This window comes from Nematostella vectensis, chromosome 11, assembly GCF_932526225.1.
Source record: "Nematostella vectensis chromosome 11, jaNemVect1.1, whole genome shotgun sequence".
NCBI lineage: Eukaryota > Metazoa > Cnidaria > Anthozoa > Actiniaria > Edwardsiidae > Nematostella > Nematostella vectensis.
In genome coordinates this window covers 11,619,370-11,642,722 of record NC_064044.1, presented here as the reverse complement: position 1 = coordinate 11,642,722, position 23,353 = coordinate 11,619,370, and the positions used below count along the sequence as shown (strand labels likewise).

Sequence of the window (23,353 nt, the reverse complement as noted above, 5' to 3'; positions counted from 1 at the left end):
TGAAAATCAGTCCGTAGAACAAGGAACCTATAGCCATTGTAAGTAATTGTGTCTTCTCTCTCTATCTGGAATTGCGCGTTTTCCAGGTTTTTCCGTCATGTCATCGGGTATGAGACCCGTCTAGTCGCAACCTTGTCAAATACAACACAGCAGTAGATCACCTCCTGATACGGGACGTTTTCTAGTCCTGCCGGAAGATTTAACACATTGTTACCTGGATAATAAGGACAACAAAGCGAGGATAGTTTTATGAATGACAGACGCGATAACTTGGTCGAGTGGTCTACTATTTATATATAATACAAATAGCTAAACAGGTGAACGGAACATTCTAGAGAAGTTAATTTGTGTCACATCGTTCTGATCCGACCGCCTTTCTCCTATCTACTCGCATAAGTTTTTGGCATATTGAATAATTGATTTACTTCTAATCGTACTCGAAAAACGTGTATAATTAGGTTGACTTAAGACTTCACGGAGGTTATGACAACTTTTATTAGATGGATACGTGCGCTATAATACCAAATTAATTTCCCACTTTTAATCAGTGCTCTACCAAAGGCATGTATAGCTAGACCTGGGTTTCGCGGATGTTATGGCGATGCTTATAGCAATGTAATCCATATCTTAGCCAACATTCGCCTTCCCGGTTACGTGGGTCTAGAATAGAGCGTCGCATTATTGCACGATGGTCTCGATGCACCCTCGAGGCTCCTGGATGTGCAGCAGTGTAGTCTTTCTTTTATTCATCGTCACAACCTTAGCCTCGGGTAAGACTTGACTAATTCCATAAAAATAGTTTCGATAATACATAAGATATAGAAAGGTCCAACTGTCTTAGCATTATATATATAATTAAAGTATATATAATATATTATAAGTTGGATATAGCATTCCACAAAGATAACTTTCCACAAAGGTCCAACTTGTCTTAGCAGTATATATATAAAATCAAAGTATATATAATATATTATAAGTTGGATATAGCATTCCACAAAGATAACTTTAAATAAAATTGTTTTCTATGCACTTCTTCGGTTTACGTGGAAGCTTGTATAAAATCCATTTCAAGTCTAATAGGAATTATTTTTACTTCACGCCAATTCGAGTAAGAAAACTGACGATGGGTTGGCAAACCCAAGTTAATATATAGTATTTCCAGGGAATAGGGATAATTGTTGCTCGGAGATCAGGATTGCACTTATCTCTTTCCATATCATTTTATTGAAGATAGACGCCATGACGTTTCTTGTAAAGAAGCATGATATCTTCAGATCTTGCGGAAGCTTTTATTATTCAGGAGTGCCCGTGGGAATTTGTAACATCTTGATTCCTGGTCTTTAGTATTTTAAAGATCTGGGTCGAAGACTAAAATTCAACAGTGATAAATCGAAAACAGGCCCACAAAAAGAAAACATAGTTTTATTAGTACTTTATTTAACCTCTTTAACAACTGCTCAGGAAATAAGCAGTTTGGATAACAAGTAAAATAGCCGCATTTGATAACTGTGCCTTTTTTCAAAGCAATATGTAGCATATAATGGGTGAATGGCCTTCATTCCATATCGGAATGGGAACGCGGGATAAACGAACGCGCGCTTTTTTAATTCTAATCATTCTCATCCCGGAATCACGGGTGAAAAAAAGCGCCCTAATACCAACGATTTCGGTCTAGAGCCTCGCTGGGAGATTTAAAGCATTTTTTAAAACACCATATAAGTTCTTAGTTGACGCTGGTTCCATGTTTAAAATTATTAGTACTAAAGAGAGTAGTCATAATGAAGTTTCATGCTTTTATCTATCATTAATTTGAATGATTAAGCATTTTTGTTCGGAAGAAAGCTGGACTAATAAGTACAGACAATTTTGAAAGTTTTTTTTAAGGTCTTGGTAAAGGTAAATTTGCCACCACTGTTTGTTTTTGTGTTTTTTTTTTTTTGTTTTTTTTTTTTTTGCAAAACCTGTATCAATAGTTCTTAAACTTTTTTGCAGAAAATTTTTTACCATAAATCGCTTTCCTAAGACGGCTAAAAATGGGCCTTTGCTGTTTCCCGTGACCTGTTGACTGTGAATTTACGCCAAATCTTTGACTTTTCTAGCATATTATTTTGAGGCGAGAACTTGAGCTTGTCGGGCGTAACCTCGCCACGGGTTTAATTATGCCATGCCATAAAGTGTGTGAGGAAGTCCGATTTTCGACTGTAGATCGCTTTTATAGCACTTTTCGTGTCCGAATTTCGCCAGAAATGAGAGTTCCATTGTTAACAGTATCAAATAACAAAAAGTCCTCACACACTTTGGTAGATCATCTATCTGTCATTGAGATGCCATTACGTGCAAGTTCATGCGCAAAAACGCGAAGGTGCATTACGCTCTAGATTAAACTCCGTACTTTGGAGTTTGAGGCCTCAAAACTTAAACACGGAATTAGCTATTGCAAAAATAAAACTTGCAGGAGATAATTCAATATTTTATCTTTTATTTGATATATAGTTTGTACATGTAGTGGAAATTGCGGCGCGACAACATTTTTTCCGCGGGCACGTCGTTTACCTTTACCGAGACCTTAAACAATATTTTACTTTCGAACACAAGAGCTCATAAATCAAATACCACACTTGATATAGAGTAGGGATTTTTTTGATTTGCTCACGATCTGCAATGCGACGTCTCGCTAACAAAATAACTTCAGGTTTCAAACTCCGCGCGGCCATTTTGAATATTTGCATGATTAAGTAGATAGATCGATATAACCAAATCTGGTAGTGTACGGCATTGATTTCTTTTATCTTTATAAACTAATCAATCAATTGCCAAAACATCACTGTCACGTGATTTCTTTCTTTAGACGCTTGTCGAACTATCCAGTGGCGACACTCCGCTGACCAGAAAGCACTCCAGGGTCACGTGATCGCTAACATGACCGTAGCAAACAAAAGTGCGTGCGAGGTCGCGTGTTTCGTTGAGCCGAAGTGCGTGTCGTATAACTTCCACCACGAGACTCTCACGTGCCAGTTGAGTGACACGAGCAATCAAACTAACTCTGACGCCCTGAAGGATGCTACTGGATGGATATACCGGGCTATCGAGGTGAGCGTTCGAGGTTTTTTTTTTTTTTTTTTCCATAATTATCAATCTTGTTTCAAAAAATGTCGTTTTTCTAGCTCGCTCGGCCAATTACTTATTAGGACATTACATACCATATTTGGAAGTCCGCTTCAATCATGTTTTCTCTTTATTGTCACCACAGGCGTACCAACATCTCAGTCAATCCCAGTAAAGCTAGAATATTTTCACGATTGATCACCTGTTGTTGTCCTATAATTGTCTTAAATCCTAGATAAAGGTCACAATAAACTGTCATTGCTTTGTGATGTGTATTTATTCAGAATAAGCGGTACTTCTAACGTTTGAGCAGTTGAGGGATTTGAGACATAAAACAATTATAGGACAATTACAGGAGGTGATCAATCGTGGAAATATTTGAGCTTGTATTACTGGGATTGACTGGTGACTGACTGAGAGGTTGGTAAGCCTGTGTTGTCACCCTAGAACTATGTCGAGAATCTCCACGTAAACATGCAGGAACTTGTGTTGATTACGATTTTGCAGGCCGCCATTTTGAAATAAGACCAAAGCCCCAGGCTCTTTTAGACCATTTAGAAAAAACGAATGCCATTGATCGATATGAGTCCTTTCTTTTCGTCCATTCTATCTCCTCTTCGTCACTCCTCCTTTTCATTTTTTTCTTCGTCGTCTTTCCCCTCTCTCTTATTGACTAAATTGTTGTATGTCCATTGATTCTCAGGATACCTGTGTTGGCAATTCATGCCCACTGTGGACCTTTTGTCACGTGGGATATGGAGGCATCACTGAACATCGATGCGCGATTTGCTCCCAGAGTAAGTAAATTAGGAAATCAGGTGTGGGTTATGCACAATTCTTGGCTGATAAAAGCGGCAATTACGTAACAATCTCCGATGATTTTACGGAAAATTAAAAAAATATTTCCAAATATTACACTGTGTCTATTGGAAGTTTCTACGAGAATTTGACTGATGAATTGAGGGGATGGCCTGTTGTAAAAAGCGCATTGCGGGAAGGGGAAAGAGCACCGCTGGGGTCGAGTTACCCAGTTTACCAGGCGGCGGTCACTATAAGCGCAACGTTCGAAAGTGAAATCATTTTGAAGTCAAATTATCCCATAATTGACTGTGCTCGGAGCCAGTAAAACTAGTTAGCCTTTGCGCGTTTGAAAGTAAATTGAGTCTAAATGAGAGCGGGCTTAGATCGGGTACGGGCGGGCTTTTTCATTTGACTAAATTGCTAGTTTAGCAGTTTTTAAGTCAGTAAGTGTGTATCCCGTACCTTCTCTGCTAGCAGAGACTGCTTTACTCTTCTTCGCACCAGCCTAGCGAAATACAGAGAAAAGAGGCCTCTGCTAAAAGGGAAATTCCTTACCCTGCAAAAAGAACTTTCTTTCAGTTTTTTTCTTAATACAGTTCACGTAGCCGTGTAATGAGTAGAGTCTCTCTTCGACATCGTTTTCGCTTATGTCATTTGCTTATGGCCTCTGACGTGTTCTCTTTACAGGAAACTTTGTTGCCCATTTCTCAAGTAGCCTCCATTTGAGTGCGCTGAAGTACCACACAGTGAATCTCACCGATGCCATTACAGCCGCCGCTTGGATCAAAACTATGCCTAGCGATAAAAGCAGGCTTCAGACCATTTTCCATCTTTCAACCGCTAATGGGCACTCTGATGGCTTCGTGGTGGGGTTTACTTCCGGTGTCACGACTGCGATGAATGGCAAATGGAGGTATTTTTTAAAATCAAATACTGTTTTTTTGTTGTTGTTGCTTAGATGTTTTGTTTGGGTGTGTCAAACGTGAAAGGCTATTCAAAGGGTCAACTCTTCCCAACAGCCACTTCGGGTGGGCGCTGAGGTTGTTTTCAGAATTTATGAGATTATATGTGAGAAATCGCTGAATTAATTAATGAATTTAGAAAATACCATTAAGAGTTTTATAAACCATCAATTAGGAGGGGTGGGACACTGAGAACACGTGCCCTCCTTCCCCCATATCAATATTTGGGTGACCTTCAAACCCGCTCGGTCAATCTCTGGGAGGCCTGGGTCTAAGGGCTTTTCAAGATTAGTGAGATAAAAATTTGACCAAGCTGTCAGTTTTTTTTTGGACAAATTCTTGCCACGAGTCTCAAATTGACAGGAATCAGCATTTTTCACCATATTTTCTGGAGATCAGGGAGCGGAAAAACTTTAGCTCTTCTAAATATGGGCATCAATGACCATATAAGGCAATGCAAACGAATGACACTATCCTTGGGGAATATGTTTGATATGCTATTTTTTTAATAAAGGATAAGTAAATGAGCGGTATGGGCTCTACAGTTCTGCATTTACACGTCATTTCTCAAAATCGCGAAATGTTATAGCACTTCCATATATTCGTCTACACACACCTACAAATCCCCCCTCCCCCCAAAAAAAAAACATTTAGCTGTATTCACACCTGACCACCCTCCCTCCCCCCCCCCCCCCCCCCGATCACCTCAACTTGGTCTGCACCCCTTCCCCCATCAGCAAAATCTGGCCAAACACCTGGTCTAAAATCTTTCTGTGGCCGTAAAACGTAGCTTTGCGCTATCTTCTCTCAGTAACCTTGTATCCGTGGACTTGCGCGATGGGCGATGGCACCACGTGGCTGTCACGTGGACAATAGCAGCAGGCAACTACAAGCTCTACGTAGACGGAGCCATTTCGGACGAGGGTATCTATTCCGGCCAACCACTCATGGACGCGTACTTGATGGTCGGGCAAGAACAGGATAGCTACGGTGGGGGCTTTGATTCGACTCAAGCCTTTCTTGGAAGCACTGTCGGCGCGAATATCTGGTCACGTGTGCTGAGCGAGAGCGAGATAGCCCTCCTCGCCTCGTCCTGGTGCGTCTTGCTGGAGGGGGATGCTGTGAAATGGGTGGATTTGTACCCGACTGACGAGGCGAGCCAGGGAGATATTAAGATAGAATGCCCGAGAAAATGCGAATAATGCTTGGGGGGAACTGACTCCTTCTTGGTCCTTTGATTTTATTCTTAGGATCGTTCTATCCTATTGCACCTTGCAATTTTTTGCATTTTTTGCCATGTAGCCAGGGGGGTTTAGGGGGTCCGGACGAGAAAATCTTTTTATAGTTATCTTTATTATTATCGCTATAAGTTAAAAAGCACCATATTATTAACATTTTTTTTAAATGTATAAAAAAATACAAGATTGATTGCCTAATGTTATAAGGCGAGGAGAGGGGTATACCGGAATTTTGGTCCTCTCAAATGGAAAAACGAACCACCCCGCTCATAATCCTGGCTACGGGCCTGCCATGGACTAACAAGCTCATGCCACGGAAGGCAGTTCCTAGGCGAGACGCAATTAAATTGTTCGTTTAACAATGAGAGAGCGCCAGACAGCACCGGCATTGGCAGGCTAAAGATGCATAAACACGCGCGCTAAATCAATAACAATGGAATCTGCTAAGAGATGATTCAAACTTTATTCAGAATCGACTTTTAATCGATTTCAAAACCGTAGATGTGAGTTCCTCTGCGCTCAAGTTCTTTTCAATCGACTTTTAATCGATTTCAAAACCGTAGATGTGAGTTCCTCTGCTCTTTTATGCTCTTTTCAATCGATTTCAATCTTTTCAACCTATGCTTACAAGTGTGCTTGTCGCGTACTCGCAAAGCCGGTTCACGACAACCTTTTGTCAATCGACTGTATACAAAATATAGCACACGATTACAGCTCATGGAACCCTTTAAAATGATATTAAACAAACGCTCATTAATATTTATAGCTCTTCCGTGATCATTCTATTTAGCACCTCAGTATGACATACCTAGTGCCAAGCACAGAATTTCTTAGAATAATTTTAGCATATTCTTAGACCACTGTACTTCCCCCTGTCTGCTTATTATGAAATTTTATTAAAGTTCTTGACGAATCTCTAGAGAGTGAAACTTCAGAATATCCTTTGCAGCTGAGAAGAAAATGCAGCTTCTATTGACTACGGAATCTATATGAAATTTTACTGAGGCCTTAAAAATGATCCCTCCCCCTCTCAACCTACAACCAACCTACGAACATGTTGTATATTGAAGTATAAATCAACAGAAGGTTAAAAAGGTATGTTGAACGCCTCTGTGAATCAAAGTAGTTGCGCTAACTATAAACATATCGTAGAGGTGAGCTCATGTGCATATATAAAAAAACCAGGCTCTATTTACCAAATTCAATTGAAAATATTGCGACAGCTTCCAGTAAATAAGGCGATTGGTCAAGAATCTTGTCCATCTTGTCCCAGCGCAACTACTCTGTTTCACAGAGGCGTTCAGCATACCTTTTCAATCTTGTGTTGATTTATAACTTTGTCTACAACACGCCTACACAGACCATCTAGTTTTTTCTATACAGCTTGTTTGTAGTCTGTTTAGTTATACCATGTTGTATATCAAGCCATCTGTATATGTTTCTATTATGCACTGAATCCCAAACCACTACATCAAAGAATGCCAGCTGAACAACTCAGTTTGTGACAGACTTGTCATATTATTTGGGATACGTGTTGTATAGCATAAAGGTAAAATACAACTTAAAGAGCCATAATCAGCCACATCTTTGTTGTTTTCATTCAACATTACAAATTATGTGTTGAAACTTGGCAAATAACAGGTTGATGGCTGACCGAAACTCTTTAAGACTTTTAGAGCTATACAGCTCTACACATCTCTCTTTAAAAAAAAACATAAATTGACAACTTTTTTATCTTGACAAAGGCAGGCAGAGCATACACAGGGGGGTACACATGGTGTGAGTGCAACAGGAAGGTGTGGGTGGTTGGCGGTTTTACCTTGTATCTATTTTGTAATTTTTTGTTCATCTTGGGTAATCTATCTTTTCCTAACTTCTCTTTGGTTGCTAGCCAAGTGCATAGGCAGTTTATTTGAAACTATGCTAACATCACCTTTCGATGGGCCTGAACATAATAATTAGTTAATATCAGCGATTTTTAACAGGAGGGGGCCAAAAAAGGACTTTCAAGGCATTTTATCCTGTATTTTAGATAATGTCTCATACATTTACTGCATTTTTGGTTGCTAAAAGGGGGGGGGGCAATCACCCCCCTGGCTACGCTCCTGAAAAATGTTTATGGCATACCACACTTTATTGCTACTTGAAACTGGGGCTGGTCTGTACATATGAGCCCAAAAATCTTTTGTTCACTCACATCTTTTCCTCCCTGGTGAAGTCTTGCCATGGACATTTCATGGGTCTGCATTTCATGGTTGTGCCATTATCATCTCTTGTAGCTCATTATAACAGTAGAACTAGCAACAGCACAACAACTGCATTTACCAACAAAATGGGCACAATGTACTGTGCATATCACCTACAACAAAGAGTGATACATGCAATATCAGTATTTGGTATTTAAGCCCCACCACCCTACCCCCAGCCCTAAATTTGCTGTGGATGAAACTCTTTAAAAAATGTCAATACCATAATGTACCAAAATGTACAAATACTATCACAAGACAATGAAATAATGCTAAATAAAAAGGGACATAAAAGAAATTATTAGAGTAAAATTTTGCAAGAATCAGAAGTCTGGTTTTAAGACAAGTTAATTCTTGTTATTAAAGAATTTGTCCCCCAAGGGTGTCCAAGGGCCATTTTCAGATTTAAGCCACCCACACTTTGCTAATATTAGGGTTTATCAGGGGTATTTTGTTATATTTTAAGAAGCGTTTATGAAGATCCAAAAATCTGGTTTCTGACTGTATTGTGTGTTTAAGTGTCAGATCCTACAAACTAAGCAGAATCAGCGGCGGATCCAGGTTCAAAATGGGGATGGATAATGGCCGGCTTATAACTGATCCAGTGGTTCTTGGTAGGTCACATAGATCTAACAATACTTCATGCTAAATTTTTTTTTTTTTTTTCGCATCAGCAAAGTCAAGCAGGCAAAGGCACATGGACAGTACCTCTCGTCCATCAGACATTTATTTTCTTTGAACAAAGTGATTTATCATTTTTTTTTTTTTTTACAAAAAATGGGGGGTGGATATCCACCCAATCCACATCCCCCTTTATCCGCCCCTTAGAATCAAAATACTGAAAAGACCATCAGTTTTTCACATTTTTTTCATAACAATATAACAAGCAAAATGGCCAGGGTAATACCTCCCCTCCCATCACATGGTGACATGGAGTTACGGCATGGAGTTACGGCTATAACATGAATAGACCAAAGGAAGCCCAGACCCGGCAAATGTAGGAAAACTTATAGTGTAATTTGCTTTGGGGGATATTGGAAATATAACAATCGATTGGTATCAATTAAAAACGAATATAGGTTCTATATATTTTACAGGCCGGGTTTATATAGTCTCCCTCGCAGCTGTTTTTTACTCTTCACGCTAGGTATAAGGCGACGAGTCCAAAAAAGGCTGTTAGGAAGACTAGTTTTATTTCTACACTCGCCGTGAGACTGTGTGAGAAGAATAATAGCTTACTTGAACTCATCCCAGCACATCTGTAATTTCGATGTCTGAATTTGAACTACGTCTTTATCTGGGGCATCTGAAAGCCCTGGAGACGATAAAATACATCCATGGTGGGTTCGAAAATTTGCATGTAGCTTGTATTTCATGTGGTGTTTTTCTCCCTTGAGCTATGTAATATACAACAAAATTCTACTAGGTTTTCTTCACGAGATTTAATGTCTTTAGATTCTAAATATCTAATCTAGACTTAAAGTAAAGCGCCTAATCTAGACTAGACAAGAATCAAGTGCGTTTACCTTGAAATGGGCAGGGAAATTCTTGATCGTGAAGAATGGGATGCTCTTCCGACATCTTTATTATGTAACTCCACAGGAAGACCGCCCCCAAAACACCCACACAGCCTGTCCGGCATGCACCTCTTTATCGCATTTTCAGTGTTTTTCTATATCGCCATATTTTTAGACATTTTACATTTAAATCCTTTTTTCACTGATTATATTGTATGGTTCATCTCTGGCTACAGCCCTGAATAAGGGTTGCATGGGCAGATTAGCCACTAACTCGCGATGAATTACCGTATTTTTGCACGCAAAGATATAAGTAAAGGATCTTGTCCTAATTTTTCTGAGGAGACGCGGGGGACGGTGAGTTTTCTGATAAAAATCTAACAACCTCCGATTAAACAAAATTCGCCTTAGCAGTATCTCCAAGGGACATTTATTGTCGGATTTGGCTACAAAAAGATCTGACTTATGGATTGATGATATACCAGAAAGACCTAGCTTATGATTTATAGTTTTGTCTACAAATAGCACGTCTATTGAGCACCGAAAGTGGAATTTCGTCTGTTGTGATGGTGGTGGTGGGGAGGAAGGGGGGGGGGGGGGACCGAACCCCTTGCACTCCCTGGGTACGGGCCTGTTTCTAGTATTAATTTCCGGACGGACCATTTGATGTTTTACTCAAGAAAGGCTCAGGTCCTTAAAAATAATCGAAAAAGCAAAAAGTGGCAGAATCGCCGCATCCTTCGTGAAATAAATCGAGCAGAAAAAATGTCAGACAAAAATCAAGGAGGATAAATGCTTTTCTCCCCGTCAAATATTGAATGGTCCGTCCTTTAGATTGCTCTCATTCACCCAGACCCCTATTATCCTTACAACAGCCGCATCTTCGATGTGCTCTCTGTGAAAACAGTGGTTTCATGATTTCTAATATTCACTCCTGCCCCTAGCTTCGTTTCCAGGCTACTCCCTTGCTGTCAGCTCCATGATGCTTCGCGCGCGCACTCACTCTTTCTAATACGGCAGTAAAAATGCCAGTGACGTCATGACCATGTATAGCGTGACAGGCCCACCGAATAGATTAGGGACGAGGCTTCCTGCCGCTACACAGGGGGCAGGAAGACAGTCTTGTCTTCATTATTTTATGTTATACACACGATAAATATTGTTTTCACCCAAACATAAAATCCCCTTACATTTCTTATATGTACATCCTCCCCCCCTCTCCCCCCGGTTTTATGTTTTTGTTTTTTTTTCTGTAAGCGCGTGATTCCATCCGTCCCAATCCCTAGCTACGGCACCGGTCGTATCTTCATCTCGCTTCCCTTAAGCACAAAGTTCCATGATTGCCACGAGATGTTTCTTCCGTTCAGATCTGAGGACATACACTCATCCCCCGTCCCGTCAAACCACCACGCCCCAGTGAAGCGCTCCGCACAGCTGCAGAAGGCGCAGTTGTCGTTGTCCTTGTCTTTGGCGGAAAAGGGCTTGCCATTATGGTGCATAGTCAGCGAGTCACCCGCAGTGCCACCTGGGTAAAAAGAAAAACAATAACTACAAGGCGCCACTTATCCCATGATGCATTGCCCGATGGGCAGGTATCTTAAAAGGGTAGCAGAATGCCAACAGACTCCATATGACTCGAGTCACAATCTTGAAAATAAAGCTATGATCATGTTTATCCATTTACTATAAATATATTTTAAGAAAAGCATGTAAGGGTTGATTTATTAGTTTGTTATTGCCGCTTGAGATCATTAGACGGGTATTACACAGGCGCGAACTAGGGGTAGGTGCAAAACCCATCAAACGCAAAAAGCATTTTTTTATTGAAGAAAAGGCGACTTGCAATAACAAATCACGCGAATTTTTGGATGGGAAACTGCGCGCGCTTATTTAGACAACTTATTCAGCCCCTCATTTCCAGAGCCCACGTACCTTGCCGCTGGCACAAAGGTACGTGGGCTCTGGGAACGAGATTGGTATCAGCCAGAAAATTAGAAGGGTTTATTTTCATATAATTATTTTGGTCGCTTTTGGCATGACAGCTGCAGTCATTTCTTGTGTTGTCATTTTGAAGTGCGTTTTGAGAATCATAAAGTTACTTGATTCCTTAATGCAATTCACCTATTCCTAAATATTTTTTCCATATAATATGTGGCTATGCGCCGGCCTACCTTCAAATACCAGGTTCAGTTTGTAATTATCTGCATTACTCGCGATCCAGAAGCCTGTATATTCACTGTACGCTTTAGCGCCATCTTCTTTTATCAGCTCGATCCGTAGCTTCATGTTTCGCCTCGAGGCCGTCAAACGATGCATCCGATCGAGACCTATCCAAAACTCCACATCATAGCTACCAAAGCCCGACACATAGTCTGTCCAGAGTTTAAAGAAATCCTCTCCTCCGCCAGAAGTCCTTTTCTGTAACACTGTCCAGCCCCCTCCCTCGATATCTTGGTCACATAATACGGGCATCAAGCCACTCCCATCCGGGTCTACGTTGTATATTTTGCTAACACTACCTCCTGATAGGAAGACGTCCATACAATCTCGTGGAGCTAGGGAATAGAGGGTGTATAGGAGATTTATTATGCGGTATGAATTATTAACCAAAGTAGCCTGTTGCGTAGAACATCAGACATCTATTATGCATTGTTTAGTTGAGAACCAGAAATCCTTGCTATCTTGTTGAATTAGTTAGGGACGGGTTTTAGAGAATATTTACGCTGTAGTCTGACCCTTGAATACTGATGAAAACAACTGGCTGGCTAGGGGATGGTTTATCTTCTAAGTCGTTGCATGTTGATGGCAAATACTCCCTACTCACTGTACTACATTAGATTTTATTAATACATCTGTGCTTTGTCAGATCCCGCAAGATTCACTCTTGTTTGAAATCAAATTATTTCTTTTCATGCAAGGTAAATGGAGTCAATTTTTTGTTATATTAAAATAAAAATATCTGCGCGATGATTTTTTTTCTAAATTCACAGTAACACCTAACAATACTCCAGCTTGAAACAGACGAATATTTGGCTTAAAACTGACCTGTCAAACTTCGCGATTGGTGAATCTTTATTTTACACCAAAATTGTCCTCGAATCTTTGAAAAAATAAATGCACTCTTGCCTACAAAGATCCATTCCCGCCCCCTGCTAAGTCCACACCCTAAGGCAACTTGTGTGAGAGGGGCAAGAGGACCAGTGTTGACCTGTCAAACTTCGCGATTGGTGAATCTTTATTTTACGCCAAAATTGTCCTCGCAATCTTTGAAAAAATAAATGCACTCTTGCCTACAAAGATCCATTTACGCCCCCTGCTAAGTCCACACCCTAAGGCAACTTGTGTGAGAGGGGCAAGAGGACCAGTGTTGCACAAGAATAAATTCCAGATGGTCAATTCGAGAGTATTTTTATAAAAATAATCTGAAAACTAAAGAATTTATTCCTTTTCAACATTTGAGCCCAGGCCGCGCCTCTTCTAAACTATTACCCGACGCTATGGCTAAAATAGGCCTTACCGAAAGTACTTGCCTAATGCAGTTGCATGTCGAACCTGTGTTTATGAGAAATTAGAATCAAAAGTTGAGTAGCTGAACGCGCTTCAAACGGAGCCCACGCTAGTGTCAAACATGGTAATCGACGATAGCTGTTTGTTTCACATGTGACAAAGTTGCACGAGCGGAACTGAGATCCCGGGTTGTGCATTTCGTACAGATATCTCTATTCCGTGAGAACGCTTACTGTGAAGATGTGAAGGCTGAAAGAAACACTCTATACAGTCTTACGGAATAATATAAAAAAACTGCTACGGGTATATATTTTGAAGAGGAAATTTGTCAATCTATGAAAAACTATAGATAAGAATCATATTAAACACACATAGCCCCCTCTCACTGAAAAAGAAAACATTGTTATTAAAAAGTTTGCAATTTCGCAGGTTTTTTTTACTGTTATTTCGCACGGTATTTTTTTTGTCTACGTTTTTAAAATTTTTCACTGGACTTGGGGTTTTCAAGCCCCACACCCACCCCTGCTATCCAGCATCTCCCTCTCTCTATGAGTAAAATGCGACTTAGAATATGACGGGTTTTTGTTTTGTACTTTATCTATTTTATCTAGAGTTCAAAGGCGGTAGCATAACCAAATGGGATAGAAATAAAGATTCATCAATCGCGAAGTTTAACAGGTCAGTTTTAAGCCAAAAATTCGTCTGCTGCAAGCTGGAGTATTGTTAGGTGTTACTGTGAATTTAGAAAAGAATTGATCGCGCTGATATCGATATTTTTATTTTAATATAAAAAAAATGCTTCCATTTACCTTGCATGAAGAAAAATAATTTGATTTCAAACAAGAGTGATTCTTGCGGGATCTGACAAAGCATAGATGTATTAATAAAATCTGAAAAATTAACGAAAATCGAGCCGAAAATGAGTCTTCTATATGTAACTTAGTAAAAGCTATGTTTAGCCAAAACAACCTTAGTCACCCTAATTCGCCTTTAATCGCCCTTATTCGCCTTAAGTCGCCCTTATCCGCCTTTAATCGCCCTTATTCGCCTTAAGTCGCCCTTATTCGCCTTTAATCGCCCTAATTCATCTTTAATCGCCCTTATTCGCCTTAAGTCGCCCTTATTCGCCTTTAGTCGCGCTTATTCGCCTTTAGTCACCCTAATTCGCCTTTAATCGCGCTTATTCGCCTTTTATCGCGCTTATTCGTCTTTAGTCGCGCTTATTCGCCTTTAGTCGCGCTTATTCGCCTTTAGTCACCCTAATTCGCCTTTAATCGCGCTTATTCGCCTTTAATCGCGCTTATTCGTCTTTAGTCGCGCTTATTCGCCTTTAGTCGCGCTTATTCGCCTTTAGTCGCGCTTATCCGCCTTAAGTCGCCCTTTATTGCGATGGCCTAGCCAACTTTATCCCTTAAATTGTTGTTAGTTTCCAAGTCGCCCAAAATTATTGATTAACCTAAGGAAACTAAAACATTGCAACTTTTATATCATGAGCTAAAACTTTATTCAGTATTCAGTCTTGTAATTTTTCCCCCGAGAGCTAGGTACACATACCCCGGTTCCAGGGCCTCGAACGTCTCTCTATTTAGAGGCCAGGTACACAGTTACAAGTTCCCTTTCTACTCCCCCCCCCCCCCCCTCCCCCTCATCACCCCCAAAATAGACACGGAACTTGCAGGAAGGATAGATACTTACTTGCAGGAAGGGTGGGCTGAGTTGAAGGAGTTGGAATCTGCGAACACATTGCATCAAGCTAAGGCAGAAGAAGAGGTTAGTGAAAATATCTTAGGTGAAAGGAAAGGAAAAGTTTGACATAGGTCAAAGGACATGTTTGACTTAAGTCAAAGGACATGTCTTTATCAGGTGAAAGGACATGTTTGAATTAGGTGACAGGTCATGTTTGAATTGAGGTGAACGGACATGTTTGAATTAGGTGAAAGGACTAGCTTGAATTAGGTGAAAGGACCAGTTTCCCCTGGCAGCCGTTCTGGACTCGTCCCGCTGCGAGGAATACTATGGAAGGACATTTTTGAATGAATATAGGAGGTCGTGAAGCAGCTCTCAGAAGATTTCACCTCATTGGATTGATGAAACAAAGACAAAACAATGATGGGAAAAACAGTAACAGGAATCCACTGGGCAATGAGGTTATCAAGCCGTTTTATTAGACCTTAATAAGAGGTCTGCTGCATTGCTGAATATAGGGGCTTGTGAATCCCTAAAAAATACAATTTCTAAGAGAAATGCTGCTTCTTAGCCCCGTTGAAACGTATGTGGGCTTACTAACATTACTACATCTGTGTTTCCCCGTTAGCCATGGATAATCGTAATACGTATTGTGATTTTAAATGCAAGCGGCTTAAAACTGTGCAATACGGGCTATAATGCTTGTATTTATTTATTTTTATTTTTTCAACGCTAGATTATCTACAGATTCACACAAGGGACTGTGCAATAATGATCAGGAGGGGGGGTCCGTAAATTGAGTTTCGAATAATGACAAAATTATGTAGGACACCCCTCCAACAACGTCAAGTTTAGCTCTCTGTCTGGGAAACAGTTGTTGAAAAATTATTTCTTGCCTATATACAGTTAAGGACCAAAAAAACTAATGCGTTTCATTGGAGAATCTGTGAATTTTCTTTTACTGGAAATGATCCAGATCAGAGATGATTTTTTTCTTTCTGTCTAATAATTAAAATGGTTGAGTAATATTTACCCAAAATTGGTTTAACAAAGGCCAGTAGACCTGAGATTGTTACGCGGCGGGTTTTTTAGTTTTCATGTAAGAGATACCCTCCCTGTATGGTGTGTCCGCTAGAATACGATGCTTACGGTTGTCTGCTTTCTAAGTTTGAGCTCAGGCGACTGGGGAACATCAAGAGAAACAACGAGTTCATTTTAACGATAAGGGTTAATAGAGAAATATAGCAATTTATAGAACAGAGTGGACCTCAGTGAGACTACAAAGAGGTTCTCAAAGTTTGCGTCGATTCTGTGTTTACGGAACGGTGACATTTAAAGTCATTTGCAAACGAAGCGTTCCGAAATTATTGTGAATCTGGATACAAAACAAACATTTTGATGCCAATTTAAGTAAGCCCCCCCCCCTCTTATGCGAAAAGTTAAGGATGACCCCCCCCCCCCATCTTAGCAACATTTTAACTTAGTGCCCTCCCTTGGGTTGTACAGCCCCCCCACCCTACCCCCCCTCCTGATAATTATTGCCAGTGCCTTAGGAAAAACGAATTGAATTCAGAGGAGAAATATCAATTAATGTTTAAGATTTGACGGGTTTATATCTGACCCATCCCACTTATTTCCAAAATACAACATATTTTTCAATCAAACTTATATGTAGTCTGTCCTAATATTGTGATATTTTATTGGATTTGAAAAGATACACGTTTACTTTGGCGCTGTATTTGACCATCTTTTTTATGTTTATTTTCATTTGATTCTTCTCAACCAATATTCGACAAAGTTGTCAATCAATCTATATTGTACTATGCCACATAGAGTCTCGCGAAGAAATCCACGTCTTTTGATTATTACATTCTCGATACACTGTTATACGTATTTGTGTGTGTTTGTAAAAGCTAGTTTTTGTGATGTTTTGATTTAAAGTTTTTTTTCGTTTTAAAACATACTTTCTCACGTTTCTGCGACTTTCTTTTTATTAATTGTTTTTGTCTAGTAAGGATAAAAATGTATAGTTCTTTCCTTTTCACATTCTTATTACTCAAAGTCGGTGGATAATCTATTAAATTACCTGCAATTCATTAAATTCTTCTTCACCGGAGTGAACGGAAGGAAATCAATCTCATGAATGACGTTTTATTCAATAGAGATATCGCATTACCATCCAAATCTTCCGGATGATAATTGATTATAGAGACTTACGGGTCTGAAGAGAGGAATAAATAAAAAATGCACTCACGACTCCATCCGCAATGAACATCAAAGATAGAGACATTGCGGAACTATAAGGGATACTATTAGAGACTCTAATATCACCACTGCAGTGACAAAATTAATCATGTCTAACACATTTTAAGATCATAATTAATTAATAAAAAAGTGAAACGAATAATCCTTACTAGATTTGTTAGAAAGATTCAGTCGGGAAAAGCACAGCAAAATTTCCGTAGAAGAGAAAAACATGTGCATTTTCCCCTGCCTACTTTTTGCTGTGTGTGCAAAAAGATTTAGCCGATTACTTGCATTTGTTAGGAATTCTAATACCATCACTGTTACACCTAGTATTGACTAGCTTTTCTTTATCTTTCTTTAAAACGGTTTCAATGAAAATTTTCACAAAGAAAGTCGATCGTCTCCGCAAAATTCCTAATTAATCTTCAGCCTATGTTTTCCTTTAATTAGTTTATATAATGCGCGTTCAGTCTGTGAGTAAAACTCCAGATCAAAAGCGACAAAAGTAGTAAAATGGCTCCACTGCACCTCTAGTTATTGCAATTTGTTCTTTACTTGTGAATTTGTCTTTTTGACTACGACTAGATAACAAAAATAAGAAATAGATCTTCAACCTTGGATTAAAGCTGCAGTGTTAACTGGGTTAAATTATAGCCTGGGGCAGTAAGCTTTCAAAGTTTAGTTTAGCTTCATTCTTCCAAAACACGCGAAACTTACTAAAAACTCACGTCTAAAATAGCTCATTATATTTACCTTTGCTCTTTTAATTTGATGGACTACCATTCCTTGCAAGAACAACAGCCCAATTTCTTTGTCGCATCGATTCGACGCGCATTTGCTGAACTCGCAAATTCCACGATTCATTCCATCCAAACCGAAGTTATAAGAGACGCAATCATCTAGCTGGTCACACATCTGTGTACATGTTATCCATTCCATGCCGTCCAGTCGGCTGAAAATACCTTCTCTTATCACACGATTCCTAGTAACCTGATAAAGGGAGCAAGCCTTCGCTACAAGAATCATAAAATACACATATCTGATTGTTGCGCGTAAAATTTTCATTTCCTTTTCTTTCCCTTTCCTTTTTTTTTTAGTCAGTTCACAACGTGAGTAAGTGCGCGCGAGGTTTGTATAGGTTAGGTTTGTCAGCTAGTGTTATTTATTACTCTGGGAACGTATTAAATCGTCGATTGATGTATTATCATAATGAATTTCTGAAGTGCTAGGATATTGCCCAAGGCAATTATTATCCAAGTTTGTCAAACTAACAGCTTATATTTCTCCAATGAAACGCCTTAACTCAGAGTATTGAATTTAACCTAGTCAATGAAAGTTTGACAGAGTAGCGTCAATGGGGAAGAGGCAGAGGTCCGATCTCCGAGAGAGATGGAAAAAAGGCATTAGTGGTTAATTTCACAACAAAACCAACCAATCATATCCTCATGTTTGCGTCAACACAAGGAACTAGAAGAACCATTAAGGCAGATTGCGCTGAGGTTAATATTCTGTTTTAACAGAAAAAGAAACAAAGAGAAACTTTGCTCCGACATCGGGCCACTTATTCGAAACGTTTTAAAGTATTATTTGCATGATTTCACCTTAACACCGAAACCCATAAAAACCTCAAATTTTTAATGTAGTGACAGAAATATATTTGTTTTTTTTTTGTTAATAAAACCGCCGTCTATTTAGAAATATGATATCGTAAATTTTCAAAATCACGATGAAATTTTGTTTAGTATTTTAACTTACTATGGGCATATCACATTTATATAAACATTAAAAATAAAGAACATTACTCCTCAAATCAGAAACAGTAATTATTTATGTAGAGGCTATATTTTAATTATCACCATAGCGCCAGTTAGTAAAAATTAAAACATGTTTATCGTCCTGATAAGATCAAAATAGGGAGCATGTGGCCCTTTTTGTTTGTTATTATTTATTTATTTTTTCTCCATTGTCTATCAAGGATTTGTACGATTTACAAAGGAAATTTCTGCGATGTTCTGCGACGGGTAAAAAAAAATGGTAAGAAAAGCCTTGAAACGGGAACGTCTGCCTTTATTAGTGCCCAGGCACCGCTAACGCACGAAATTTGAACTTCTGAGGAACAAACAATAAAAAAAGCAGCAGAAATAACTAATTAAAAATATGCGGGCGGGGAAGATAAACATGTCTTTTTTTTCACGTGGCCTGATAACACAAGACGAATAAAGCAGGCTTTGCCATCTACCGATTTTATTTCAATCAAGTTCTTACTTCCATATTTAAGGTGCGTATACCTCGTAAAAGCTCAGACACAGGTAGCCCAACGATGACCTTTTGATGGCCTACGTGGTTTGAATAGAAACAAGTAACATCGTTATTAAGGAGGCGTCTTAGGTGCCTAATTGTTCCTGCTCTACATAATTAAAAACTTTCCGGCGCATTTGTCTTTCAGTAGTAAAATTTCAAACCTTTCAAATACGACTTCGAGACAAGTCAGTAACGGCGAGACTATTCCTGGAGTTGCCATGGTAACCAGCAGACTTTCTCGGTAGTGAGGGTGTCGTAGTAATACTTATTCAGACAGTCCCCGCCTTTCCGCCCGTATTCGTCAGCAGCTGATGTGTATGTCTCCAGGCCTGCAGTCCTCCAGCGGTAATCATAGCTAATAAATAGCAGCAGGTCAAGTTAGGGGTTGGGCCCAGTGTGATTGGACTGGGTGTTTGGATGAGAGGGGAAGGGAAGGGGAGTGCAGGGGGAGAGGGGGGTGAGTGTGGTTGCGCGCTCCCTGAATGTCCAGTCCTCATCGTTGCTCCACGCCTGTGAGAAACAAAGCTAAAACTTGTCCTCTTTGAGATTCAAGGGTAAAACCATAAAAATGATTTAGTGCCGAGGGAAAATACAAGAACACATGTTTATCATTAAAAAAAGCGCACTTTAAAAGAAAAGAATCGCTTCGAGTTGTAGGGCAGTTTGTGGTTATCGATAGTTCGGGCTGTCAAACAAGAATACTCGAGTTTACGAACATCAATTTCAATAGCATGCAATCATAAAAGCGATCGAGACATAATTTCAAGTAGCACTGTCACCCACGCCTTTGCTACTGTTTCTATTCAAAATTCGAAGACAAAGAAGAAATCTCGAATTATCCATCTATAAAGAAAGCTTTATGCGTTATTCAATAAATTTGATAAAAAAATACCACAACAGCTCCCCCAAATCAGCCGATGGAAATGGATGCTTTCTCACACTTGGTATTTAGCTAGAATGACAATATTGCGGCTACCAGAGACTCTTTAAAGAGATCAAAGGGAGAGGAAGGAACAGTGTTCAAAAGGTTTTATCAAAGCATGGTACTAAGGTTTCATCAAAGCATGGTACTAACAGTACCTGATAGCTGATGCCAGCAGCTTGCTAAACAGCCCACATTTGGCCGCCTTTTTACTCCCTTGACACCGGAAGTACTGGTCGCAGTTTTGGTAGCGGCGTGCTTTCAGCTCGTGGTATGCCTCTGACATCGGCTTGAGGGCGCAAGTTACCTATAAAAGAGCATAAAACCTGTTCGTAACTCGTGATAGTCTCCCCAAAGACACAAAAACGTGAAAGAAGGTATATCTCCAAGGTTTAGTCTTCTGGCTGCTTTTCTTCAAAAGTTATAGGAAAGGGGGGGAAGTCTCAAATAGATGCCAGATAACAAATAATCCGTCACCAATAACCTCACAAATGTGACAGCTGTTTTGTTGTTGTTGTTGTTGTTTTATTTTTTTTCCCGGGTATTTCGCATTTGAGATAAGCTTTTGTTGTTTTTAAAAGGCATCGTATTTTCGGGGATTATTTGAGGCGTCCGTATAGTGTGCGCTCATGCAGTTTTTGTGCGAGGTGATTAGCCAGGTTTATTAATAAGAAGGGAAATACCTTTATCAAATCAAGTTCTCGCGCGGTGGTCACAATTCAGGAACAGTTCTATTTTTTAAACACCATGGAGGCAACAAGTGGGTTTCGTGTTGTGTGGTTTCATTTCCGGTTTTTTTGATACACGTGACTTTTCTAAGGCTCTAAGAACTAGAAAGACTACAGACAAGCGGTATCAAAACTATATAGTCAGTGTAGGCGCGATGGAAACGGGAATAAATCAACGCCCCCCCCCCTCCCCAACAGGTTGAAATGGTGAGTATAAAGCCATTGATTCATTATTTTTTCGACTAAACTCATTCATTATTATAAGCCAGGCGCTCGTAAAATATAGCCCCAACTACAAAACGTCATACATAAAAAACAACATCAATTCCTCAAGGATTCATCTAAGATATAGAAGACCTTAAAAAGCGCATCCAAGGAAAACTATACAAATGAATCCGTTGCTAAAATATCATCCTTGATTTTTGTCCAATTCCTAATACACAAATGCTCAGAAACATTTCTAACCAAAAAAGAAGAAAAAACTACGACTAAAATCAAGCAAACACAGATTTCAGAAGTCATAAATAGATCTTTATTGCGATCCATCAGGCCCCATTTAAGAGCCATTAACCACAATTTTTAAGGCTGATATCTCCAGAGCCATTAACCACAATTATTAAGGCTGATATCTCCATGTAAGCTAGTTGCAATTTTCGGCCCCTTTATATTTCCACATTGCATCATAGGAGTCTTACAAAAGCATTCAGAGAGAGGCGGGCCAACTGCTCCCCCATTTTCATGCCTCAAAACTAAACAAAACATTTCCAAGGCAGAAAATTGTCACATTATAGAGTATCTATTTAAAAAATAATTTCTCATTCGGTGAGACATGAATAAGGAATTATCCCATTGAATCAACCTCAGCGTACAAATATCCAGAAGCACAGCTATAATTATGTCCCCAATAGACTTAATGATGCCCTAGGACACTCTACTTCTTGTGAAACAGCTGTACCTTTAAAGTAAACTACAAGCAAAACTGTTGTCAGCAACAGGCTGTCACAGCCATCGTTCCTAAAGAGACGCCGCAGTGCATTGTTGGAAACTTCAAAGCATACCGTCTTGGGTCAGCGGTAATAAGGGAGGGGAGGTTTCTGTTTTTAGTCTGTTTTCCTCACAATGTTGCGCAATAGCACTCAGTAATGAATGGGTTAACCATGTGTGGCCGGTTGTTACAGTACCCTTCAAATGAACACTCGATCTGAAAGACTTTTACCTGTGATGGGTATCCATTATAAGCTTTTCCTGTGTCCTTCATCCATGCTGGTATCCCGGATGAGCCAGTGTCTCGCTTCCAATGCTCTACCTTCGCGCCAGTCTCCGCCTCCTTAACAAGACCGTGCACTAACGGCCCTTTGCGGGGCCTCGGATCTAGTTCTTCCCTACTCGACCCAAGGACGCTATCGCTTCCGAGTAACAAAAACCCTAGAAGCATCAGACTTACTGCCATGGCGGGTTAAGGCTTGAGTGAAGCAGAACTCGCTTTTGCTCGTCTTTTATTGTAGCACTTCACCTGTTCTTCTATTGCGCTAATGCGTAGTCCTAAAAATGCAATTACTGCAAGACTACCTTTAATTAAGTTGAGTTTGGTTTAATGTTACTGTCTATTAAAGGTCGCAAGGTGGAACTATTGTGTTATCTAATATGGATTCTTGGCGCCTATACTCGCAGACGTGCCAATCCTGCTAGCGAGATGAACATCTTCTGACACTCCATAGTTCAGTGAAAATTTGGGTTGTGCAACAATAAGACGCTGACGTAGCGCCGAAATCAGCCTTAGGCACTGCTATTACCGATACGCTCATTTGTACATAAGAGTTAGGAATGTTTGGCAAACTACTTCATTGCGCATTCCAACGTTGTAGGCTCTCAAATAGCGCTAGCATTTTTGGTTCAACAGGTCAACAATGTTGACTGTATATGCTGCCTTCGCCTGCAGTAATCTAAAATAATAACAGTATACTAAGAAGTGTTCTTTCGCTGTTATTTTCTATGGCTTTGTTATTTAATTTTTTATTTCCTTTTTTTAATGGAAAAAAGCGGGCAGTGTTAACCCAGAAAGGCTATATCTTTAAATAACCATTTTTTGCGCA

The 23,353-nt window shown here is 39.7% G+C and overlaps 3 protein-coding genes across 5 annotated transcripts; 1 reads left to right on the top strand and 2 right to left on the bottom strand.

Annotated features, from left to right (window-relative positions):
- Positions 1-55: 55 nt before the first annotated feature.
- LOC5518611 (sushi, von Willebrand factor type A, EGF and pentraxin domain-containing protein 1) lies at positions 56-6,289 on the top strand. Its single transcript, XM_001638445.3, has 5 exons — positions 56-770; positions 2,849-3,090; positions 3,809-3,902; positions 4,594-4,819; positions 5,680-6,289. The coding sequence occupies exons 1-5, from the start codon at positions 689-691 to the stop codon at positions 6,068-6,070; spliced, it is 1,035 nt and encodes a 344-aa protein (XP_001638495.3). The 5' UTR covers positions 56-688; the 3' UTR covers positions 6,071-6,289.
- A 261-nt stretch (positions 6,290-6,550) lies between these two features.
- Positions 6,551-18,481, bottom strand: LOC5518612 (ficolin-2). 3 transcript variants are annotated; one of them, XM_048734440.1, is made up of 7 exons: positions 18,063-18,481; positions 15,072-15,129; positions 12,041-12,424; positions 9,879-11,394; positions 9,592-9,667; positions 8,304-8,465; positions 6,551-8,051 (listed from the first exon to the last, which is right to left on the bottom strand). In XM_048734440.1, the coding sequence occupies exons 1-4, from the start codon at positions 18,372-18,374 to the stop codon at positions 11,156-11,158; spliced, it is 993 nt and encodes a 330-aa protein (XP_048590397.1). In that variant the 5' UTR covers positions 18,375-18,481; the 3' UTR covers positions 6,551-8,051; positions 8,304-8,465; positions 9,592-9,667; positions 9,879-11,155. The 3 variants fall into 3 exon arrangements, with proteins under 3 accessions (XP_048590397.1, XP_048590396.1, XP_001638560.3); XM_048734439.1 differs by having other exon boundaries at positions 6,551-8,465; XM_001638510.3 differs by lacking the exon at positions 9,592-9,667 and having other exon boundaries at positions 6,551-8,465.
- Positions 18,482-19,541: 1,060 nt separating this feature from the next.
- On the bottom strand, positions 19,542-22,746 carry LOC5518558. The gene is made up of 3 exons (XM_001638511.3): positions 22,477-22,746; positions 20,691-20,839; positions 19,542-19,965 (listed from the first exon to the last, which is right to left on the bottom strand). The coding sequence occupies exons 1-3, from the start codon at positions 22,708-22,710 to the stop codon at positions 19,812-19,814; spliced, it is 537 nt and encodes a 178-aa protein (XP_001638561.1). The 5' UTR covers positions 22,711-22,746; the 3' UTR covers positions 19,542-19,811.
- Positions 22,747-23,353: the final 607 nt, after the last annotated feature.